Here is a 16,552-nt window from a genome sequence, read left to right as displayed (position 1 = left end):
TGGATACACCTGACGGTGACGCCATAGTGAATGATCTTATAGCGTCCATCAATAAAATGTTGGACATTTCTCCCCCTGATCCTCTTGTAGAGGAGACAGCTTCACAGCAGGAGAAATTCCATTTCAGGTATCCCAAGCGTAAATTAAGTGTATTTCTGGACCACTCTGACTTTAGAGAAGCAATCCAGAAGCACCACGCTTATCCGGATAAGCGTTTTTCCAAACGGCTTAAGGATACACGTTATCCTTTTCCCCCTGACGTGGTCAAGGGCTGGACCCAGTGTCCCAAGGTGGATCCTCCAATCTCCAGGCTTGCAGCCAGATCCTTAGTTGCAGTGGAAGATGGGGCGGCACTTAAGGATGCCACTGACAGGCAGATGGAGCTCTGGTTGAAGTCCATCTATGAGGCTATCGGCGCGTCGTTTGCTCCAGCATTCGCAGCCGTATGGGCACTCCAAGCTATTTCAGCTGGTCTTACACAGATTGACACAGTCACACGTACATCTGCTCCGCAGGTGGCACCCTTAACCTCTCAAATGTCTGCATTTGCGTCTTACGCGATTAATGCTGTCCTAGACTCTACGAGCCGTACGGCAGTGGCGTCCGCCAACTCCGTGGTTTTACGCAGAGCCTTGTGGTTAAGAGAATGGAAGGCAGATTCTGCTTCCAAAAAGTGTTTAACCAGTTTGCCTTTTTCTCGTGACCGACTGTTTGGTGAGCGCTTGGATGAAATCATTAAACACTCCAAGGGTAAAGATTCATCCTTACCTCAGCCCAGACAAAACAAACCCCAACAGAGGAGAGGACAGTCGGGGTTTCGGTCCTTTCGAGGCTCAGGCAGGTCCCAATTCTCCTCGTCCAAAAGGACTCAAAAGGATCAGAGGAGCTCAGACTCTTGGCGGACTCAGTCACGCCCAAAAAAGACAGCCGGAAGACCCGCTACCAAGGCGGCTTCCTCATGACTTTCGGCCTCCTCTCTCCGCATCCTCGGTCGGTGGCAGGCTCTCCCGCTTTGGCGACATTTGGCTGCCACAGGTCACAGACCGTTGGGTGAGAGACATTCTGTCTCACGGGTACAGGATAGAGTTCAGCTCTCGTCCTCCAACTCGCTTCTTCAGAACTTCTCCACCTCCCGACCGAGTCGTTGCTCTGCTGCTAGCGGTGTCCACTCTAAAAGCGGAAGGAGTGGTGACTCCCGTCCCTCTTCAGGAACAGGGTCACGGTTTTTACTCCAACTTGTTTGTGGTGCCAAAAAAGGACGGGTCATTTCGTCCCGTTCTGGATCTAAAACTGCTCAACAAGCACGTAAAAACCAGGAGGTTCCGAATGGAATCCCTTCGCTCCGTCATCGCCTCAATGTCTCAAGGAGATTTCTTTTTCGCTCCTAATTGGGAGACCCAGACAGTGGGTGTATAGCTACTGCCCTCTGGAGGCCGCACAAAGAACTACACTTAAAAGTGTAAGGCCCCTCCCCTTCTGGCTATACACCCTCCCGTAGGAGTACAGATTCCTCAGTTTTAGCTTTGTGCGCAAGGAGGTCAGACACGCACGCATAGCTCCATTGTTTTTAGTCAGCAGCAGCTGCTGACTATGTCGGATGGAAGAAAAGAGGACACATATAGTGTCCCCAGCATGCTCCCTTCTCACCCCACTGTATGTCGGAGGTGTTTGTAAGGTTGAGGTACCCATTGCGGGTACGGCGGCAGGAGCCCACATGCTGATTCCTTCCCCATCCCTTTTTACAGGGCTCTGGGTGAAGTGGGATTTACTGGTCTCCAGGCACTGAGACCGGGCTCCATCTACAGCCCCTGGACAAGATGCTGGATGGAGCGGAGTACATCAGGGACATGGCCCTGCATCCTCAAGGTACTCTGTGTCCCCGTGCAGGCGCTCACACCGCAGCATGCTGGGTGTTGTAGTGCGCCGGGGGACATCAGCGCTACGGCGCTTGTGCCATGGCCTCATTCAGCTTAGCTGAAGCAGGCACACTTCCAGGAATCGGTCGCGCCGGCCGCTGGGACTGCGGCGCGGCTGGCACTTGTGGTGCGCCGGGGACTTCAGCGCGGCCCGCGCTTTTACGGCGGCCGCGCTGATAACTCGAGTCCCCGGCTTTTGCGGCCTGCTTCCGTTCGTTCCCGCCCCCGGACCTGCCAGTCAGGAGAGGGGCGGGACGCTGGCCACATCTAGAGATCGGTCATGCCGGCCGCTGGGACTGCGGCGCGGCTGGCACTTGTGGTGCGCCGGGGACTTCAGCGCGGCCCGCGCTTTTACGGCGGCCGCGCTGATAACTCGAGTCCCCGGCTTTTGCGGCCTGCTCCCGTTCGTTCCCGCCCCCAGACCTGCCAGTCAGGAGAGGGGCGGGACGCTGGCCAGTGCATCAGCGCTGAGGGCTGGAGTCGTTTTTACATACTCCAGCCCTCACAATCGGCACAGAGGGGACACTGTTTCCCGCACTTTTGTTTGGGAACTCCCACGGACCGCCCCTCTCCACAGACGCCGGCAGCCATTCCTGCTGACACGCTGAGCTGCAGAGGGGAGCCGGGGAGACCCAGACAAGGATTTCTGCAGCCTCTTACCCGCTATTCAGCGGGCGGTAAGCAGCCCTCAGGGCTCACCCCTCTTGTGCCAGTAGTATCCTTAGTATTTTGTTGCTACAAATACTTGGTATTACATAGCGCTGGTCGCCCTTTGGCTATAGACTCTCTCACATTCAGAGAGCCAGCAGCATGTCGTCCGCAAAACGCAAGGGTGCCAAAGCACAGACATTATATGCTTCCTGCACCGCATGTGGGACTTTTCTACCGGCAGGCTCCACAGACCCCCATTGTGTGCAGTGCTCGGCCCCTGCGGCGCTTGCACAGCCGGGGCCTCTGCTGGACGTGACCCAGGGTGTACCACCTGTGAATGCTGTCCAGGTGACAGGCACTGAGTTTGCAGCTTTTGCTGACAGAATGTCTCTCACTATGTCACAAATTCTTGACACATTGCGAGCTAGGCCTGTACTTCAGGCCACGGACACTGTGCAATCATTGCCCCCTGGTCCCCCTCAGCTCCAAGCTTCGGGGCGGGCATATACACCTCAGGGTGAAGACTCTGACTCGGACGATGGCCCCGGGCAGCCTAAGCGGGCTCGCTATGACGGGCCTTCACATTCATCCCAATGGTCAGGATCCCAGCGAGATGAATCTATGGGTGATGAGGCGGACGTAACTGATCAGGATTCTGATCCTGGAACCGCTCTCAATCTAGATACACCAGATGGTGACGCCATAGTTAATGATCTTATATTTAACATCAATAAGATGTTAAATATTTCCCCACCAGCTCCTCTTGTGGAGGAGTCAGCTTCGCAGCACGAGAGAATCCATTTCAGATACCCTAAGCGTACTTTAAGCACTTTTCTGGACCACGCTGACTTTAGAGACGCAATCCAGAAACCCCACGCTTATCCTGAAAGGCGTTTTCCTAAACGGCTTAAAGATACACGCTATCCTTTTCCCCCTGAGGTGGTCAAAGGTTGGACCCAGTGTCCAAAAGTGGATCCTCCAATTTCCAGGCTTGCAGCTAGATCCTTGGTTGCAGTTGAAGATGGAGCGGCACTTAAAGATGCCACTGACAGGCAGATGGAGCTCTGGCTGAAATCCATCTATGAAGCGATTGGAGCGTCATTAGCGCCTTCTTTTGCAGCCGTATGGGCACTCCAGGCTATCTCAGCCGGGCTTGCGCGAGTTGACTCCGTCACACGTGCATTTGCCCCGCAGGTAGCACCATTGACCTCGCAAATGGCGGCATTCGCGTCGTACGCGATTAATGCTGTTCTTGACGCTACAAGCCGCACGGCAGTGGCGTCAGCCAACTCCGTTGTTTTGCGTAGGGCCCTGTGGTTGAGACATTGGAAAGCAGATTCTCATTCCAAGAAGTGCTTAACCAATTTGCCTTTTTCTCGTGACCGATTGTTTGGAGAGCGTTTGGATGAAATCATCAAACACTCCAAGGGTAAGGACTCATCCTTACCGCAACACAGACAAAACAGACCCCAACAGAGGAAGGGTCAGTCTGGTTATCGGTCCTTTCGAGGACCGGGCAGGTCCCAATTCGCATCGTCAAAAAAGACTCAAAAGGACCAGAGACGCTCAGATTCTTGGAGGTCTCAGTCACGCCCAAAAAGGGCAGCCGGAGGAACCGTTGCCAAAACGGCGTCCTCCTGACTTGAGGTCTCCGATTCCCACACCCGCGGTCGGTGGGAGGCTTTCCCACTTTGGCGACATCTGGCTGTCACACGTCAAAGACCGTTGGGTGAGGGATATTCTGTCTCACGGGTACAGGATAGAGTTCAGTTCTCGTCCGCCAACTCGTTTCTTCAGAACTTCTCCCCCACCAGACCGAGCCGATGCTCTGTTGCAGGCGGTGGCCGCTCTAAAAGCGGAAGGAGTGGTGACCTCTGTCCCTCTTCAGGAACAAGGTCACGGTTTTTACTCCAATCTGTTTGTGGTCCCAAAAAAGGACGGATCGTATCGGCCCGTCCTGGATCTAAAGTTGCTCAACAGACACGTAAAAGTCAGGAGGTTCCGGATGGAATCCCTACGCTCCGTCATAGCCTCAATGTCTCAAGGAGATTTTCTAGCATCAATAGATATCAAAGATGCGTATCTCCACGTGCCGATCGCACCAGAGCATCAGCGTTTCCTACGCTTCGTCATACACGACGAACACCTGCAGTTCGTAGCGTTACCTTTCGGTCTGGCAACAGCCCCCCGGGTCTTCACCAAGGTCATGGCAGCAGTAGTAGCTGTTCTGCACTCGCAGGGTCACTCGGTCATCCCGTATCTAGACGACCTGCTTATAAAGGCACCCTCTCAAGAGGCATGCCAACACAGTCTGAAAGTGGCACTAGACACTCTCCAGAGTTTCGGGTGGATTATCAACTTTCCAAAGTCTCATCTAACCCCGACCCAATCTCTGACTTATCTTGGCATGGAGTTTCATACTCTCTCAGCGATAGTGAAGCTTCCACTGGACAAGCAGTGCTCGCTGCGGACTGGAGTGCAATCTCTCCTTCAGAGCCAGTCGCACTCACTGAGGCGCCTCATGCATTTCCTAGGAAAGATGGTAGCAGCAATGGAGGCAGTCCCGTTCGCGCAGTTTCATCTGCGCCCTCTACAATGGGACATTCTACGCCAATGGGACGGGAAATCGACGTCCCTCGACAGGACTGTCTCCCTCTCTCAGACTGCCAAGGACTCTCTGCGTTGGTGGCTTCTCCCCGCCTCATTGTCACAGGGAAAGTCGTTCCTTCCCCCGTCCTGGGCAGTGGTCACGACGGATGCGAGCCTATCAGGGTGGGGAGCGGTGTATCTCCACCACAGGGCTCAGGGGATGTGGACTCTGGAAGAGTCCACCCTGCAGATCAATGTTCTGGAAATCAGAGCAATCTATCTTGCCCTGCGAGCCTTCCAACAATGGCTGGAAGGCAAACAGATTCGGATTCAGTCGGACAATTCCACGGCGGTGGCGTACATCAACCACCAAGGGGGAACACGCAGTCGCCAAGCCTTTCAAGAAGTCCAACGGATTTTGACGTGGGTGGAAAGCAGAGCGTCCACCATATCCGCAGTTCACATCCCAGGCGTGGAAAACTGGGAAGCAGACTTTCTCAGTCGCCAGGGCATGGACGCAGGAGAATGGTCTCTTCACCCGGACGTGTTTCAGCAGATCTGTTGCCGCTGGGGGACGCCGGACGTCGATCTGATGGCGTCACGACACAACAACAAGGTCCCAGTTTTCATGGCACGGTCTCACGATCACCGAGCACTGGCGGCAGACGCCTTGGTTCAGGATTGGTCGCAATTCCGACTCCCCTATGTGTTCCCACCTCTAGCATTGTTACCCAGAGTTCTCCGGAAAATCAGGTCCGACTGCCATCGAGCCATACTCGTCGCTCCAGATTGGCCAAGAAGGTCGTGGTACCCGGATCTGTGGCATCTCACGGTAGGCCAACCGTGGACACTACCAGACCGTCCAGATTTGCTGTCTCAAGGGCCGTTTTTCCATCTGAATTCTGCGGCCCTGAACCTGACTGTGTGGCCATTGAGTCCTGGATCCTAGCGACCTCAGGTTTATCTCATGAAGTTGTTGCCACAATGAGACAGGCTAGAAAACCATCCTCAGCTAAGATTTATCACAGAACGTGGAAGATATTCTTAGCGTGGTGCATGGCTCAAGGGTTTTCTCCCTGGCCATTTGCATTGCCAACTTTTCTTTCCTTCCTGCAGTCTGGGTTGGAAAAAGGCTTGTCGCTTAGCTCTCTTAAGGGTCAAGTCTCCGCGCTATCCGTATTCTTTCAGAAGCGCTTGGCACAGCTTTCTAAAGTACGCACTTTTCTCCAAGGAGTTTGTCATATCGTTCCTCCTTACAGACGGCCATTGGAACCCTGGGATCTGAACAAGGTTCTCATTGCTCTCCAGAAGCCGCCTTTCGAGCCTTTGAAAGAGGTCCCCCTTTCTCGGCTTTCACAAAAGGTAGTTTTTCTTGTGGCGGTCACGTCTCTTCGAAGAGTGTCCGAGCTAGCGGCGTTATCTTGCAAATCTCCCTTCCTGGTGTTTCACCAAGACAAGGTAGTACTGCGTCCAATTCCAGAGTTTTCTCCCAAGGTGGTTTCTTCCTTTCATCTCAATCAGGATATCACTTTACCATCTTTGTGTCCGCATCCAGTTCACCAATTTGAAAAGGGTTTACATCTGTTGGACCTGGTGAGAGCACTCAGGATTTACATTTCTCGCACGGCGGCTCTACGCCGTTCTGATGCGCTCTTTGTCCTAGTCGCTGGTCAGCATAAGGGATCGCAAGCTTCCAAATCCACCCTGGCGCGGTGGATCAAGGAACCAATTCTTCACACATACCGTTCTGCTGGGCTTCCGATTCCATCTGGACTGAAGGCCCATTCTACCAGAGCCGTGGGTGCGTCCTGGGCATTGCGGCATCAGGCTACGGCTCAGCAAGTGTGCCAGGCGGCTACCTGGTCGAGTCTGCACACGTTTACCAAACACTATCAAGTGCATACCTACGCTTCGGCAGATGCCAGCCTAGGTAGACAGGTCCTTCAGGCGGCGGTGGCCCACCTGTAGGAAGAGGCTGTCTGACAGCCCGTTCATGTGGTATCTTTTTACCCACCCAGGGACTGCTTTTGGACGTCCCACTGTCTGGGTCTCCCAATTAGGAGCGAAAAAGAAGAAGGGAATTTTGTTTACTTACCGTAAATTCCTTTTCTTCTAGCTCCAATTGGGAGACCCAGCACCCGCCCTATTTGTTCTTAGGGTTTCGTTTTTCGGGTGCACATGTTGTTCATGTTGTTTCTTAAGTTCTCCGATCATGTTATCGGATTGAATTTGTTTTTGAAACTGTTATTGGCTTTCCTCCTTCTTGCTTTGGTACTAAAACTGAGGAATCTGTACTCCTACGGGAGGGTGTATAGCCAGAAGGGGAGGGGCCTTACACTTTTAAGTGTAGTTCTTTGTGCGGCCTCCAGAGGGCAGTAGCTATACACCCACTGTCTGGGTCTCCCAATTGGAGCTAGAAGAAAAGGAATTTACGGTAAGTAAACAAAATTCCCTTCTTCCTAGCATCTATAGACATCAAGGATGCTTATCTCCACGTGCCGATTGCTCCAGAGCACCAGCGTTTTCTACGCTTCATTATAGGAGACGAACACCTTCAGTTCGTAGCTCTGCCTTTCGGGCTGGCGACAGCCCCACGTGTCTTCACCAAGGTCATGGCAGCAGTAGTAGCAGTCCTGCACTCTCAAGGTCACTCTGTGATCCCGTATTTGGACGATCTACTTGTCAAGGCACCCTCTCAAGAGGCATGCCAACACAGCCTGAACGTTGCGCTGGAGACTCTCCAGAGTTTCGGGTGGATCATCAACTTTTCAAAGTCAAATCTGACCCCGACTCAATCGCTAACATATCTTGGCATGGAGTTTCATACTCTCTCAGCGATAGTGAAGCTTCCGCTGGACAAACAGCGTTCACTACAGACAGGGGTGCAATCTCTCCTTCAAGGCCAGTCACACCCCTTGAGACGCCTCATGCACTTCCTAGGGAAGATGGTAGCAGCAATAGAAGCAGTACCTTTCGCGCAGTTTCATCTCCGTCCACTACAATGGGACATTCTCCGCAAATGGGACGGGAAGTCGACGTCCCTCGACAGAGACGTCTCCCTTTCTCAGGCGGCCAAGGAATCTCTTCGGTGGTGGCTTCTTCCCACCGCTTTGTCGAAAGGAAAGTCATTTCTACCACCATCCTGGGAGGTAGTCACGACAGACGCGAGTCTATCGGGGTGGGGAGCAGTGTTTCTCCACCACAGGGCTCAAGGGACGTGGACTCAGAAAGAGTCCACCCTTCAGATCAATGTTCTGGAAATCAGAGCAGTGTATCTTGCCCTACAAGCCTTCCAGCAGTGGCTGGAAGGCAAGCAGATCCGAATTCAGTCGGACAACTCCACAGCGGTAGCGTACATCAACCACCAAGGTGGAACACGCAGTCGGCAAGCCTTCCAGGAAGTCCAGCGGATTCTGACGTGGGTGGAAGACACAGCATCCACCATATCCGCAGTTCACATCCCAGGCGTGGAAAACTGGGAAGCAGACTTCCTCAGTCGCCAGGGTATGGACCCAGGGGAATGGTCCCTTCACCCGGACGTGTTTCAGGAGATCTGTTGCCGCTGGGGGATGCCGGACGTCGACCTGATGGCGTCATGGCACAACAACAAGGTCCCGGCTTTCATGGCACGGTCTCACGATCACCGAGCTCTGGCGGCAGACGCCTTAGTTCAGGATTGGTCACAGTTCCGGCTACCTTATGTGTTCCCACCTCTGGCATTGTTACCCAGAGTGCTGCGCAAGATCAGGGCCGACTGCCGCCGCGCCATCCTCGTCGCTCCAGACTGGCCGAGGAGATCGTGGTACCCAGATCTGTGGCACCTCACGGTGGGCCAACCATGGGCACTACCAGAACGACCAGACTTGCTGTCTCAAGGGCCGTTTTTCCATCTGAATTCTGCGGCCCTGAACCTGACTGTGTGGCCATTGAGTCCTGGATCCTAGCGTCTTCAGGATTATCTCGAAAGGTTATTGCCACCATGAGACAGGCTAGGAAACCATCCTCCGCCAAGATCTACCACAGGACGTGGAAGATATTCTTATCTTGGTGCGCTGCTCAGGGAGTTTCTCCCTGGCCTTTTGCATTGCCTACTTTTCTTTCTTTCCTGCAATCCGGGTTGGAAAAAGGTTTGTCGCTCAGCTCCCTTAAAGGACAAGTCTCAGCGCTATCTGTATTTTTTCAGAAGCGCCTAGCACGACTTACTCAGGTACGCACGTTCCTGCAAGGAGTTTGTCATATCGTCCCTCCTTACAAGCGGCCGTTAGAGCCCTGGGATCTGAACAAGGTTCTAATTGCTCTCCAGAAGCCGCCTTTCGAGCCTATGAAGGATGTTTCCCTTTCTCGTCTTTCACAGAAAGTGGCCTTTCTAGTAGCGGTCACGTCTCTTCGGAGAGTGTCCGAGCTTGCGGCGCTGTCATGCAAATCTCCCTTCCTGGTGTTTCACCAGGACAAGGTGGTTCTACGTCCGATTCCTGAGTTTCTCCCTAAGGTGGTATCCCCCTTTCATCTCAATCAGGATGTCACATTACCTTCCTTGTGTCCTCATCCAGTCCATCAATTTGAGAAAAGTTTGCATTTGTTGGATCTGGTCAGAGCACTCAGGATCTACATTTCCCGCACGGCGCCCTTTCGCCGCTCGGATGCACTCTTTGTCCTTGTCGCTGGTCAGCGTAAAGGGTCGCAAGCTTCCAAATCCACCCTGGCTCGGTGGATCAAGGAACCAGTTCTTGAAACCTACCGTTCTGCGGGGCTTCCGGTTCCTTCAGGGCTGAAGGCCCATTCTACCAGAGCCGTGGGTGCGTCCTGGGCATTACGGCACCAGGCTACGGCTCAGCAGGTGTGCCAGGCGGCTACCTGGTCGAGTCTGCACACCTTTACCAAGCATTATCAGGTGCATACCTACGCTTCGGCGGACGCCAGCCTAGGTAGACAAGTCCTTCAGGCGGTGGTTGCCCACCTGTAGGACAGGGCTGTTTGACGGCCCTATCACGAGGTATTCTTTTACCCACCCAGGGACTGCTTTTGGACGTCCCAATTGTCTGGGTCTCCCAATTAGGAGCGACAAAGAAGAAGGGAATTTTGTTTACTTACCGTAAATTCCTTTTCTTCTAGCTCCAATTGGGAGACCCAGCACCCGCCCTGTTTTCTTAGGGATTTTTGGTTTTTTCGGGTACACATGTTGTTCATGTTGAATGGTTTCGGTTCTCCGAGGTTTCTTCGGATTGAATTTGTCTTTAAACCTGTTATTGGCTTTCCTCCTTCTTGCTTTTGCACTAAAACTGAGGAGCCCGTGATCCCACAGGAGGGTGTATAGCCAGAAGGGGAGGGGCCTTACACTTTTAAGTGTAATACTTTGTGTGGCCTCCGGAGGCAGTAGCTATACACCCAATTGTCTGGGTCTCCCAATTGGAGCTAGAAGAAAAGGAATTTACGGTAAGTAAACAAAATTCCCTTCTTTTTCGCTACGGAAAAGAAGGCAGTGTTTTACTATACCAGTAAAGTGAATGAGAGTTTGGAAGTCTCACGTACGTGCCGTTTTGTTGGTTTTTTTTTTGTAGACTTGAAGAAGTTTCATTCTCCAGCATGTCAATTCCTTCAGTGTTTTTGCAGCTTTTTTCACCCAATCAAATGAATGAGAAAAACACATAAAAAGTGCATATTTAACGCAGTGTTACTCCTGGTGCAGAAATCTGTGCTGCAAATACTCAACTTGTGCACATACCCTGATGCACACACCCACAAGCAGGTGGAGGAATCCTCCTAAATCCAGCTCACCATGTGCACTTGGAAGTCCTTTTAGATGGTGCACGGAAAATCTCCAGCCAAGAGGTTAGCACAAAAATTCAGGAATCCGGCACAGCATCTTCATAAAAAAACAAATTTTATTGATCCATTAAAATCCAAAAAAACGGACAACACTCGTTTCGGGGACACCCTTGTTCACAATCCGTGATTGTGAACAAGAATGTCCCTGAAACACGTCTTGTCCGTTTTATTGGATTTTAATGGATCAATAAAATTTGGTTTTTTAATGAAGATGCTGTGCTAGATTCCTGAATTGTTCTGATGCACATGTGTCGCCCGGGGATAAGGGGTACTCAGATCCGGGCCACGGGGTCACTTCTGTGGGTATCACGGTGGCGTGACCCGGTCTGTGATCCCAGGCTCCAGAGTAAGAAGGGGATTAGGTAAGGGAGATTGTCCGTGACGCCACCCGTGGTGTGCGGTGAGGTAACGGAGCACCGCCGCTGCTGGTAAATGGATCCCGGGGATGGTGGTGGGCAGCAAGGTGGTGATTTGCCTCCACGGGTAGGGTGTTGGTGTCCCGGGACCCCGGTGAGGTGGTGCAGGGAGGAGATGGAGACCGTCTGAGAGCTGTGCGCCCGGTTGGATCGGGGGATGTTGTTACTCACAGTTCGCTTTTCAAGGAAATTCACACAGAGTCAGGAATTAACCAGAAATTGCCGGTGTCTGCAGCCTTCGGTGCGGAGGGTGTTTGGGGTCCCACACACAGTACAGCAGGATCCTGGTCTTGTTTTGCAGCCAGACGCTTCTTTCTCCTTCCTCAGTCGGGAACGGGGAGCCCACTCCCCCTGCAGTGATCCGGGTCACCCCTTGATGCCGGCGGGCCACTACCCTGCCCCGGCCACCTCGGGCCCCTTCCTCACACTTCCCTTCCTTATAGCAGCCAGGAGCTATCTCTCCTGGTCTGCTCTCTTCACACTCCAAACTCACTTTGCTCCAGCCCCTCCCCTCGCTGCTCTGTTTAGCTCTTACACTGGGGGTGTGTGTCTGTCCTGCAGCACTGGTGTGGGATCAGGTTACCAAGGAGGAGAATGGCCTACACTTTGCTTGATGTCTGCAGGCCCTGTTACACCCTGGTTTTGCCAGGGCGTCACACACACAGTATGAGGAGAAGACATGACTGTCCCCGGACAGATTGCTCAGTAAGGCGGTGTTCACACAGTTATTTTGACACATTCAAAAAACAGCAAAGTAGTAACCACACCAGGAAACCTTAATTTTCTTTTTCCTTTTATTTTCCTGAAACTTTTTTGAAGAAGTTTTGGAAGTGATTTTTCTTTCCTGAAGAGTTTCTTTTTTCAGTCTTTCGATTGTCCAGTATCAGGTCTCCTTCTGTTTCAGAGAAGTGACGTCTATTTTGTTTTTATTCCCAGTTTTTCAAATCCTCTTCAGGAAAATATAAGTTTCAAAAACTCTTCATATGAACAGCAAAGAGTTTTCCAAAAATTTTCCAAGCAGTTTTTTTTAGGTGGATTAACTCTAAAACACTTCTTCAGAAAACTCCATGTGCACATCTCTAAGAGCTTGATCTTCCTGCGTCTTTTTCTGAAGGTCTGAAACATCTATTTTTCAAGCAGAAATGGCTTCAGTAATTGCCCTTTTTTTTCCTGGAGTTTTGTAAACTTCAAGCATTTTTTTGCTTCCTGACTTCTTTTTAAAAAGTTCTTTAATCGTTTTTTTATTGTTTCTTTTTTAACTGATGTTTAGCTAGCATTTTTTTAATATTCATTAGACAATGGAGAAAATGCTGACTTTTTTTTTTTTTTATAAACAAAAACACAAGCTAAGCTAAAACCAACCCTCCCACTTGTATTTTCAGCCTACACATTGGCTTTTGTTGGAAAGTAGTGATTGTCTTCCTAGTGGAAAAGGCCTGAACATATGAACACCATGTTGTTTTCCCATACAAATTAACAAGATCTTTCTTTTAATTGTTTTGTTAGAGCCTTTTCCACCATCTTTTATTCTAAGCAAACCGGCTCTAAAAAAACAGCAGAACAAAGATGCAGTGTGAATATACCCCGAGACTCCTGCACCATGACCGCCATGTCCCTAACTGCTCTGAGCGGGGATCTGTGCCGCTGACCTCTCGGCTCCCTCTTGTAGACTCTTTGACCTGAAGGATAATTGACTCCTCTATCCCCCCGACTCGTGCCCCCAGCAGGCAGGTGTAACACATTGTTTCCCCCCCAGATACAGCCGTCTTCCACCATATAGAAGGATGCCGCCAGTCCCTCAAGGTCGTCTTTTACCTGGACAGTTTCCATTTCTCAAAACTGCCAATAAAGTTTGAGCACGGCGGCTGCTTGAAGCTTCAGTCCGTCCTATTCACACAAGGTGAGTTAACCCTGTATGGGCGACGTCCCACCGGGAGCTGTACAATTAGGGTCCGGCTAGTGACAGAGGCTGTCAGATTAATAGCTGGTGTCTGATTACATTTTTATTTAAAAATATTCAGTAGATATATATTTTTCAGTCTCTGTTACGCATCTTTGAGGGCCTCCTGTACATTTCCCTCCTCTTACTCACGACCCATACTCTTTGTCATTGCAGCTCTGGACAGTGCAGAGGGGCAGCCAGGCAGTATTGTACCCCCGGAGGAGATTCGGCAGCAGATTAACCAGAATTCCCTGGAAAAGGTGCAGAATTACTACCGGAAAATCAGGTAAAGCTGCAAATGGGAGTTTTCACTATATTTAGCTCTTGCTATGACCAGTTCCTAGAACTACTTCATCAAATTGTCAGAACTTAAACAAGAGACGAAAATCCGAGAGAACTGAGAATTCACAGCAATCTACCCCAATAAAGGATACCCGCCATGTTTAACCTTCTAAGGCTATGTGCACACGTGTGCGCTCTGCACTGCACCTAAAAGGTGCGCTTCAGAGCGCAGCTGAAAAGCTCCGTTCTGAAGCGCATGGTGCCGGCGAGAACGTGCGCTCTGCCTGCAGATCCTGCCATAGACAGAGCAGGGGCTGCCGGCAAGGCGCACGGAAGAAGTGACATGTCACTTCTTAGAACGCAGCGATTCGGGCAGCAGCCGAATCGCTGCGCTCCAAGACGCCACGTGCGCACGGCCCCTGCACAGTCTCCATAGATTGTGCAGGGGACGCAGGACACATGCAGTTACGCTGCGCTACAAAGAGCAGCGTAACTGCATGAATTACGCACACGTGCGCACATAGCCTAACAATGCAGCCTAGTTTGGACCTTAGGGATGCTGGGATTTTTATTTTATTCTGGGATTGAGGTTTCTAAACCAATACACCTGATAATGTGTGGTTAGAAGTATCTAATATACAAGTTGCAACCTGCTATAGGAGCCATAATATCGCTTTATCAAGATCTGTATCTACAGTATATCAGAAAAGTGAGTACACCCCTCAGATTTTGTAATGTTTTTTATTATATCTTTTCATGGGACAACACTGAAGATATGACACTCTTATACAATGTAAAGTAGTCAGTGTACAGCTTGTATAACAGTGTAAATTTGGTGCCCTCTATATAACTCAACACAGCTATTAATGTGTAAAGCGCTGACAACAAAAGTGAGTACACCTGTAAGTGAAAATGGATAGATTGTGTCTAAAGTGTCACAATTTTGTCTGGCCACCATTATTTTCAAGCACTGCATTAAATCTCTTGGGGAGATGGAGTTCACTAGAGCTTCATAGGAGCCACTGGATCCTCTTCCATCTTCCATGACATCACAGAGCTGGTGGATGTTAGAGACCTTGCACTCCTCTATCTTAAATTTGATGATTCCCCACAGATGCTCAATAGGGTTTAGATCTGGAGAGATCCTTGATCAGTCCAGCACCTTTACCCTCAGTTTCTTTAGCAAAGCTGTGGTCGTCGTGGAGGTCTGTTTGGGGTTTTTAGGTTGGATTACTGCCCTGTGGCCTAGTTTCTGATGGGAGGGGATCATGCTTTGTTTCAGTATGCCACAGTACATATTGGCATTCATTTACCTCAATGAACTGCAGCTCCCAACAGCCGGCAGCACTCACCCCAAACCATGACACTCCAACCACCATGCTTGACTGTAGGCAGGACACACTTGTCTTTGTACTCCTCACCTGGTTGGCGCCACACACACACTTTACACCATCTGAATAAAATACGTTTATTTAGGTCTCATCAGACCACAAGACATGGTTTCAGTAATCCATGGCATCAGTCTTTTTGTTTTCTGCAAACTGTTTGCAGGCTTTCTTGAGCATCATCTTTTGAAGAGGCTTCCTTCTGGGATGACAGCCATGAAGACCAATTTCATGCAGAGTGCTGCATATGGTCTGAGCACTGACAGTCTAACCCCCCCCCCTTCCCGCCCCTTTAACCTCTGCAGCAGTGCTGGCAGCACTCATACATCTATTTTGAAGAGACAACCTCTGGATATGACACTGAGCACGTGCACTCAACTTCTTTGATCGACCTTTGCACAGCCTGTTTTGAGTGGAATCTGTCTTGTTAAACCTCTGTATGGTCTTGGCCACCATGCCTGCAGCTCAGTGTTAGGGTGTTGGCAATCTTTTTATAGACTAGGCCATTTTTATGTTGAGCAACAATTCTTTTTTTCAGATCCACAGAGAATTCTTTGCCATGAGGGGCCGTGTGGAGCTTCCAGTAACCAGTATGAGAGAGGGTGAGAGCGATAACTGTAACTCACCTGCTTCCCATTCACACTTGAGACCTTGTAACACTAAGGAGTCACATGACACCGGGGAGGAAAAATGGCTGATTGGGCACAATTTGGCCCATTTCACTTAGAGGTGTACTCACTTTTGATACCAATTTTTAGACATTAATGGCTGTGTGTTCCGTCATTTAGAGTACACACCAAATTTATACTGTTATACAAGCTGTACACTGACTACTTTACATTGTATCAAAGTGTCAGATCTTCAGTGTTGTCTCATGAAAAGATATAATACAATATTTACAAAAATGTGAGGGATGTATGCTCATTTGCTTGGTGCTAGCATAAAAATCATCATTATCAATAGCGAACCACCGCGTGTAAATGGCGGATGTGCTGCCTATAGCATGGTAGTGTATTGGGACCGTGTTAGCATTCATTTTAACTTCATCATTTTGTTGCCCTGTGTAAACAAATTGGGTTACACAGATGATTCGTGATCGTTTAACCCCTTCCCCCAAATGGACAGATTGGTCCATCCAGACTGCAAGTGCTTTCCCGCAATCCTGCATACAATTGCATCCCAGAGATTGCACAGGAGTTGTGCCTTGTGCCCATACCATCCCCAGCAGGAACTGGCTGTAATATACAGCTGAGCTCCCGCTGTGTGTGGTGGCATCGAATCTAGCTCTGATCCCCTCACTGTAGCCCCCTCACATGCCATTGTCAATAGTCAGAGGCATGTGTCTCCTCTCTGTTAGCCGATTAGCACCCCTAAAACACAATTGCAGGGTGCTAATTGGTTGCAGGTATGCAGATATGGTAGCCGAAGGCCTAACTCTCTCCTCCATAATTTCTCAGATCCTGGTGGAGGCAGAATCTAGGGGGCTCCTGTCAGTCCGCCATGGACAGGCAAGATAAAGCACTGTACTACATAAGTTTTACAGTA

At 50.5% G+C, this 16,552-nt stretch overlaps 1 protein-coding gene across 2 annotated transcripts in view; it reads left to right on the top strand.

Annotated features, from left to right (window-relative positions):
* The window catches only part of PREX1 (phosphatidylinositol-3,4,5-trisphosphate dependent Rac exchange factor 1), a 191,925-nt gene that overhangs the window by 163,434 nt on the left and 11,939 nt on the right, over positions 1–16,552 (top strand). For both annotated transcript variants that reach the window (XM_075350642.1, XM_075350643.1), the window contains 2 exons: positions 13,155–13,298; positions 13,515–13,626. In XM_075350642.1, the coding sequence (XP_075206757.1) occupies positions 13,155–13,298; positions 13,515–13,626 (256 nt within the window). The remainder of the gene's footprint in view (positions 1–13,154; positions 13,299–13,514; positions 13,627–16,552) is intronic.

Source organism: Anomaloglossus baeobatrachus, chromosome 5 (assembly GCF_048569485.1).
Source record: "Anomaloglossus baeobatrachus isolate aAnoBae1 chromosome 5, aAnoBae1.hap1, whole genome shotgun sequence".
Lineage (NCBI taxonomy): Eukaryota > Metazoa > Chordata > Amphibia > Anura > Aromobatidae > Anomaloglossus > Anomaloglossus baeobatrachus.
Note: the sequence above shows the minus strand (reverse complement) of the source record. Positions and strands in the feature narration are given on the sequence as shown.